Genomic DNA, 8,544 nt, shown 5'->3' with positions numbered 1-8,544 from the left:
GAGAGCAATCGGCCGATTAGGGTTCTTTGGAGGAGAAGAGGGCGTCGACTGTCAATGGAGAAAATCGAGTATATTCAGATAAAATCGAGCAGCAACGAGCAGCAAAATCGAGCATAATCTATAGATAAAGAGAAGAGTTACCTTTGGAGAAGAAAGCCTTGATTTGAGGAGAAACTATTTCAGCCGATTAGGGTTCTTGGAGGAGAAGATTGGAGGAGAAGTTTGGATTAGAAGTAGCGACTATTGGAGGAGAAAAGAGAGGCGTGGGTTTTGTTGAAGGGTATGCACGTCTTTTTCTTGGCTTAATGTGGACAAGTAATGGTTTCCTGCTGTGCGAATAAGCCCGAGTTTGGGCGAATAAGCCCGAAGTAAACAGCCTAAAATGGCTGTGCGAATAAGCCCATTTATCCGGTAAGCTCATTAAGCCACAAATAAACAGGCCTTAGTAATAAGCATTTTTGTGTTTACATAAATAATTTATATTGATATTAAATTAATAATAAAAAATTAAAAATTAAACCCTTTTATCTTATAATAAATTAGTAAATATTTTTTAAAAAAAACAAAAATTATTTCAAATAAGCAATTCCAAAACAATCATTTTCATCTTTTTATTGTTATTTTTATTCCTCACTTTTATAAAATTTAAAAATCTATGAAATTATTTTTCTTATTTTTTAATTAAATAATATATATATATAACAAAAGTACCATTTTTTCTTAAATATTTAATGATATTCTTCATGAATTTCAAAAAAAAAAAATTGAATCTTGAGTTCCTAATATATTTAATGAACCTGAATAAACTTGCTTTAATACAAGTTATTAAATTAACTAATATAATCCTTTTGAACAAAACTTACGTCTTATAAAAAACGTGCAGTGCAAAGTATCTCAACACATCATGACATGAGTCACGCCTTACAAAAACGATATAAGCCATTTTGTAATGGTGGAGACACATCTTGCGTCATATTTTAGGCTTTTTTTTAACACCGGTATAGATACCAGACTTTCCTTTGCTTAATGGCCCAAATCCTCTTCTAATGTATTGGGGAATTTTATACAAACACTTGGTGTTCATAAATGAAGGCAATATTGATCATTCAAGGTTGAGTTATTATGATTCGGATAGATTGTGTTTATAACAAGATGGACTTGTTGACAATGTTGCAAACCCGTTTATGAAAAAATGCGTCATCGGTCTAATACTCAGATCAAACCTCCAGCGGCCTTAAAGAGACTTGGTGACCAATAAAGAACAAACCGAACACTTAATCAATGGAGCTACGCCAAAGGGTTCTCTTTTGTTGCTTATGGAGATGGGGCGTGTGCTAATCAGTATAAAAGTAAGGTAAAAAGAGAAAATTAATGTTTAAAGCCGTACAACGCATCCAATCTAGCTTAGTAAATTCAGACATTTTAAACCGCAAACAAACAATTTGATATGACTTAATGAATAAGCTCTCCATAATATTAAATCACAAACAAATAGCCCCTAAACTTAACTCGATGATATGTTACTTATAAAATCCTCAATGATACGACCAACAGAAGCATACGACGAACCTCCCTCTTTCACCGTCGCCCTACTCTTCCTCCCTATCTCTTTCATTTTCGCTCTTACCTCCTTATCATCCATCAACTGTCTTATTCCCTTCTCTATCTCTTCTCCCGTGACTATATCGCTATCTGGATTAAACAAATCCTTCTTATAATCCAATTTAATCTCCACCGCTAATCCCAACTCCACCACCATCTCAAACGCATTCATCTGCTGCTCTGCGTAGATCGGCCATGTCGCCAATGGTACACCGAACCACAAACTCTCCAACACCGAGTTCCACCCACAATGGGACACAAACCCTCCAATGGCTTCATGAGCCAGCACCGCCACCTGCGGTGCCCATCCGATCACTTTCCCTATTCCGGCAGTCCGCTGTAGAAACCCTTCCGGCAACACCGCTCCTGGATCTTCGTAATCTCCGGGGGCTCTTGATGTTTGCTCCGGTGAAGGAGGTCGACGAAGTGACCACAAGAAACGGTGGCCGGTTCGTTCTAAAGCATGAGCAATCTCTTTCACTTGAACCTCCTCGAAATTTCCCAAACTCCCAAAACACAAAAACACCACCGAAGATGGCGGTTGATCATCTAACCAGCTGACGACGTCATTTTCCGAGTTTTCTCCGGCACCACCGTCTAGATTGATTATCGGTCCCACCGGATATACAACCGGTACGTTACTTTCAGAAGATAACGACCCGATTGCGTGTGTTTCCAGTTCCAAAAATGTATTAACCATGATCGCTTTTGCCTCTCTCATTTTCCGGGAAGTCAATAGAACATAATCCAACCCTTCTTTCGTATCGAACCCTGACGGAAACACCTTCACCGGAACCGGATTAACAAAACTCGGAACCTGTAACTCACCATCCGAGTTGCTCAACTCGATAACATCTTGATTATGATCATCACAGATCATCTGGATATAAAATTGAAAGCCAAGATAAGCAGCATTAGAAGTGAAGTAGACATAGGTTGGAACATTGAACTCATTAGCCACATCGATCATGCCTGTGCAAAGCATGTCGATGACGAACCCAGCGAGCCGACCGGAACCCGGTTGACTCATCATGTCGGCCACCACATTTCTAACGTATTTGCAGTGACTGTTTATGAAATCATTGACGAAAGTCATTGGAGCTTTCGGGTCACGGTTTGGTAGAATTTGGTCTTGAGGGAGTTGAGTGAATCGTATGCGGTCCATGGAGTTGTTGGCTAACGATTGGATGTAGGTGGCCATGGCGGAGGCAGGACGGGAGCCCGATGGCGAGTTTATTATAAGGACGGTTATGGAGATCCTTTGATCTCGATTTACCAGTAATTTTGCGATTTCGATTGTGGATTTGATATGGCCGATGACTGGTGCAGGGATGAAGATGAGGTCTGCAAGTGTGGTGGCCATTTGATTTGTGTTGGTGGGGGAGAAGAAGACCATTGAAGTGCGTCTTTTATTTGTGTGTTCTGCAATCATTGAAGTGATGTCATGCCTTTGGTCACGTTGAACACTATGAGCATCGGGAACCTCAATATGAGGAATAATAATTGGAAAATTAAATAAAAAGGGGTCGTAAAAAATAAAGTTGATGCCTGCAATTAAAAACAGGTGATGTTTACTAAATGATTATCGGGTAAGTATTTATTCATAGGAGTCAACCATATAATTTATTTTGATGCGTAAAAATTTAGTACATTAAAACGTATCGAATGTAACAATTTACCGGATAAGAGTCGTAATCTTCACTTATCGAATAAGACTCTTCATCTTTTTTATCGTTCTTACCCGGTAAGATTCTTGACCCTTGTCATGTTCATACTACAAAAAAAATTATCCGATAAACACTTACTAAGTAAGTGTTTAGTAAACGGCCTCTTAATGTTGATGTATCTGACAAAAAAACTACTAAATAAGAATGCATTTAGCAATACAGAATGATGTATTAGTCATGGCATAAATGTGTAATTTTGTTTTGCGTAAATGCATACTTTGTTTATGCAAATTTATATTATTTTACATTAACGTTCAATTTTAACCATAAAAATCTAGTTTATATAATTTAGTTTATATAATTGCTTAAAACATTTGAGTAAAGAATCGTTGTAAGTACACATGGTAAAAAAAAAATTACTTTTTAATTACTTCCAAACGTTTTCTCACATAGCCAATAAATTACAAGTCAACGTCGTAAAAAAATTCTCATTGTTTCTGACATTTTCTGACACACCTAGATGAAAAGTGGGTCCATCATAAAAATAGAATTTCTTTCTTCGTCTTTACAAAAAAAAAAAAAAAAGGAGGAAGTTGTCCCGTATTTCAAATACTTCGTACAATATATTGAAAGAAATTAAAATTCTCAATTCCCTACGACAGATCTATTAATTCTTTGATTCTAGTTAGTAAAGTAAGAAGTATTAAAAAAAAACAGTTCTTATCAATTCCTGTAACGTAAGAAAGATGTCGGTTACTTTTGTAGGCGATATTCATTGAGCCAAGAGCACCCCCTCGAGTGGCAGGCAGGCCTATTTGAATTCCTTCGAAAGGAAGGGTGGTAAGTCAAATTGTTGGTCGTTTTTAGTTGTTTTTCAGTTGTTCTCTCGGTTTCCATGGTCTTTGGAGTTCATGTTCTTAACAGGCTCACTCTGGATGCTCTTGTTTTGTAATTTGTTCTTTTTTGTTTAATGCATTGGTGTGTCTAAAATAATATCATCATGGAGAAGATAAACATAATTAAATCTTTTTTTTCTACTCCTTTTGTTTCAGAGTAAGGGGTCGTTTATCAAATGTTTATTCGGGTAAGTGCTTACCAAGTTACATTACATTATCAAATGAATATAATAAGAATCAAGAATCTTACCCGGTACAAGCGAGACAAAGACTTAAAGTCTTATCTGGTAAGTGAGGACAACAACTCTTACCATGGTTAGCACTTACCAAGTAAATCATTGCATACAATGTTGTTCTTGTTGACTAAAATCTTATCCGATAAGTAAATAATATTGTTCAATTTTAACGGTAAATGCTTATCAGGTAAGTATTTAATAAACGGTCCCTAGGCGTCCAAATTGAAACGTATCTAATTTAAATTTTATGTGATTATTTTTAATTAATTAAATGAGAATTTATCCTTCAATTGATAAAAATTAGAATTTTTTATCTTATAATAATTAAAAATTAAAATGATGAAATATACATTAACTTTTAAAATAAACACTTATTTTTAAATAAATTAAAATATAATTATGCACATAAATAAACCACATGTGATTCTAAATACACCTTCCTCCTACTTGCTCTTTCAGTCCCTTATTATTTTTACATACACATACAATAATATATATCAAAAAAGTGACATCATTTAATTATAAAAAATAAATATTGAGATATTTGTTAAATAGTGGTATAATTTGACTATAAGAAACAAATAGAAAGAGATTTTTAAACATTGACATCATTTAACTAAGAAAATAACATTAACATGATTCGAGCTGGGATCTAGGGTGAGAGAAAAGTCTTGCACACCAACTCTACCAGAAAAAATTTGTTTTCATTATAGTTTCAAAATATATACGGTGACACACACAAATTAACATGATAACAATTTTCACGACCGTAATTTTTTTTAACATTACAACATTTGAACTATGTATAACACAGTCAATCGTATACATTAAGTCCATTCCTGATATTAAGCCATTCCCTTTTACATCTTCAATATAAATTTTGACCATGAATTAAGCCAAAGAAGGCACATATAACAACATTGTTATTTTCAGTAATTCAATATCCTTTTTAAAGTTAGTTAAAAAAAAAACTATTTCGGATAACATTTTAATAAGATTTAGGGTTTTTTGTTTCTTCTTATTTTTCCAATTACGTCTTTTATATTTTACGTAAATAAACAAAAATCTTATGTCATTTATAGTTATTTACATTGTTATCTAGCGTATAAGCTAGTTCTTACCAAAATTACTAATTTATCAGCTAAGATTTACACAAACCACTTATCGTCGTCAACAAAGAATGATTCATCAAGGGTTGTTTAAATTAGCAAGCATAGGGATACAACATATCTAAATGGTATACAAGTGTAGTGCCCGATTGGTTTGAGCTTGAACTTTAATGGTCAAAAGTGTTTGCAAACCCCAGGTTCGAATACAATGAGGAATAAAAATCCTCTTGTAACCACGGAGGTTCAAATGTGGTGACTTCGCGGGTGGTCGCCTTAGGATTAGTCGGCTCACATAATGGGTTGGATACCCAGGTTAATAAGAAAATGTGAAATGTGATTTTGATATATTTAAAGAAGAAATTAGTAGGAAAGGGGTTCAAACATTATACAGAGAAAGGGTTCAAATAATTTTCATGCATCCACAAAACAAGTGAACAACATTTGTTGACATGGGAATTTCATCAAACAAGTGGCAGGCAAAAAAAAAAAGATGCTAATACAAAATCAAAATGTAAAAAGAAATACGTAACAGATATCTTTTTGTTCACATTCTTGTAACATCTAGACTTTAACTCGGGAGATGTTTTTTTATAAAATCCTGAATTAGATAACTAACAGAATCATATGAACTGCCTTTCGTCATCGCCGCTCTGCTCTTTTCGCTCATCTCTTTGACTTTTGTCCTGATCATCTTATCCGCCATCAACCGCCTTATTCCGCCCTCGATCTCATTTGCCGTCACTATCACCGTATCCGCCTGAGGATTAAACAAATCCATCTTATAATCCAATTTAATCTCCACGGCCAATCCCAGCTCCACCACCATTTCAAATGCACTCATTTGTTGCTCAGCGTAGAGTGGCCACGTCGCCAATGGTACACCAAACCACAAACTCTCCAACATCGAGTCCCACCCGCAGTGGGACACCACTCCTCCCACTGCACAGTGACCCAACAACGTCACTGGTGGATCCCACCGAATCACTTTCCCGATTCCGGAAATCCGCTCCACGAATCCTTCCGGCAACACCGCTCCTTGATCCTCGTGATCTGATGGCGGTTGATGCAGCGACCAAAGGAAACGATGGCCGCTGGTCTCTAGACCATGTGCTATCTCCTCTATCTGGACCTTTTGGAAACTTCCCATACTCCCAAAGCTCAACACGACCACCGAGGACGGCGGTTGACCGTCCAACCACCTGATGACATTATCGTCATACGGTTTTCTGGTACCACCTTCTAGATTGAGTACCGGTCCCACCGTATACACCCGTGGGATACTACTGTCAGAAGACAATGACTCGATTGCATGTGTTTCCAATTCCGGGAACGTATTAACCATGATTGCCCTAACTGTTCTCCGTTTCCGGGAAGATGATACAAAGATTTCGAGCCCGTCTCTAGTTCGAACCATGGACGGAAAGACCTTCGTCGGCACCGGCTTGTTGAAGGCCGGAACCAGTATCTCGCCATCGGAGTTGCTCAACTCAACAACGTCTTGGTTCTGATCATTGAAAAGCGTCTCGATATGCAACTTAAAGCCAAGAAAAGCAGCATTAGAACTGAAATACACGTACGTTGGAACATTAAACTCATCGGCCACATCGATCATGCTGGTGCAAAGCATGTCGATGACGAATCCGGCAACCCTACTGGAACCCGGTTGACTTATCATACCGGCCACCACATCTCTGACATATTTGCAGTGACTATTGATGAATTCATCGAAGGAAGTCATCGGGTTTTTCGAATCGAGCTTTGGTGGGGTTCCGTCTTTGAGTTGAATGAAGGATATACGATCTATAGACTTGTTAGCTAACGATTCGATGTAGGTAGCAATTGGAGGCAGTTTGATGGTAAGGACGGTTATGGAGAGACGTTGATCTCGATTTACAAGCAGTTTTGCGATCTCGATGGCTGATATGATATGATCGACCAAAGGTGCAGGGATGAACAGAAGCTCTGCAACAGTATTCGCCATTAATTTGTTTTGGTTGATGAATTTGTTTCAATGTGCCGGTCTTAATATGGATTGTGGGCAAATCTCATTTAATTGAGTTTTGAATTTTATGATCATGGGGACCATTTTTTTTTTTGTCATAATGATGTGCAAGATTTGTGGATGGATCGGTAAGACATAAATTGCTTACCTATATCTATTTCTATATCTACAGAGGCCTAATTAAATGAGAAGTTTTTAATTTGTGTTAATCGTTATATGTACCAATTATTTAGGATAATTATTATAATTTCTTAAAATAAATAGAAAGATAAATTAATAAATTGTGTTAAGTATTCAATTTAGTTGAATTAGTTTAATATTCTAATTTTGAAATATATATATATATATATATATATTCTAGAAGGATACTTGTAAAATGTAAAGAGATACATCATCATTTTAATGTTTCGTTTTATTTTTTTGTATCTGTTGATATAATACGGTTTATGTGGTTTTGAAAAAGATAATTTTTTTTTTTACTTTTAAATAAAAATAAATTTGAAGATATCGTAAAAATTGAAAAAAAATATATCGATATTAATATCAAATTAACTATTTAAAAGTTATCGATTTTTATACAACTTTCTAATTCAATTTTTTATTATAATTTAATTTAGGTCAAATAGTGAAATAATTTATTTTTGTTTTAACAATAAATTTTTTATAAAGATAATGATTCTGTTAGAACTCAATGATTATCCGAATTATATTTTAGATTTTTTATATTTAAAATGAGATATTTATACTGCATTTGATTATATTTATCTGCAGTTAGTTATACGAATTCAAAAATGGAGCTTTAATAAGTTGTACTTACACACAATTTACTTATAATCCTAAATTTTAAGTAATATTCATTAATACACAATACTTCATGCATAAAGAATGGTTTTTAAGAGTTATGTCAAATGCTTTATAATATTACTAGAAGTGTACTCGCGCAATGCAGCGACATACATCGTGTTTTTAATATTTCATTTTATTATTTATCTCAGTCGATGTTATAATATGGCTTTATGTGATTTTGAGAAA

At 35.2% G+C, this 8,544-nt stretch overlaps 2 protein-coding genes across 2 annotated transcripts; both read right to left on the bottom strand.

Annotated features, from left to right (window-relative positions):
- Window positions 1–1,420: 1,420 nt before the first annotated feature.
- On the bottom strand, window positions 1,421–2,965 carry LOC112529454 (anthocyanidin 3-O-glucosyltransferase 2-like). Its single transcript, XM_025140744.1, has one exon. The coding sequence runs from the start codon at window positions 2,963–2,965 to the stop codon at window positions 1,505–1,507; it is 1,461 nt and encodes a 486-aa protein (XP_024996512.1). The 3' UTR covers window positions 1,421–1,504.
- Window positions 2,966–6,078: 3,113 nt separating this feature from the next.
- LOC112529033 (anthocyanidin 3-O-glucosyltransferase 2-like) lies at window positions 6,079–7,491 on the bottom strand. Its single transcript, XM_025140113.1, has one exon. It carries the CDS (start codon window positions 7,489–7,491, stop codon window positions 6,079–6,081), a length of 1,413 nt encoding a protein of 470 aa, XP_024995881.1.
- Window positions 7,492–8,544: the final 1,053 nt, after the last annotated feature.

The sequence above is a fragment of the Cynara cardunculus genome, assembly GCF_001531365.2.
Source record: "Cynara cardunculus var. scolymus isolate 2C chromosome LG 16, CcrdV1, whole genome shotgun sequence".
NCBI classification, from domain to species: domain Eukaryota; kingdom Viridiplantae; phylum Streptophyta; class Magnoliopsida; order Asterales; family Asteraceae; genus Cynara; species Cynara cardunculus.
Note: the sequence above shows the minus strand (reverse complement) of the source record. Positions and strands in the feature narration are given on the sequence as shown.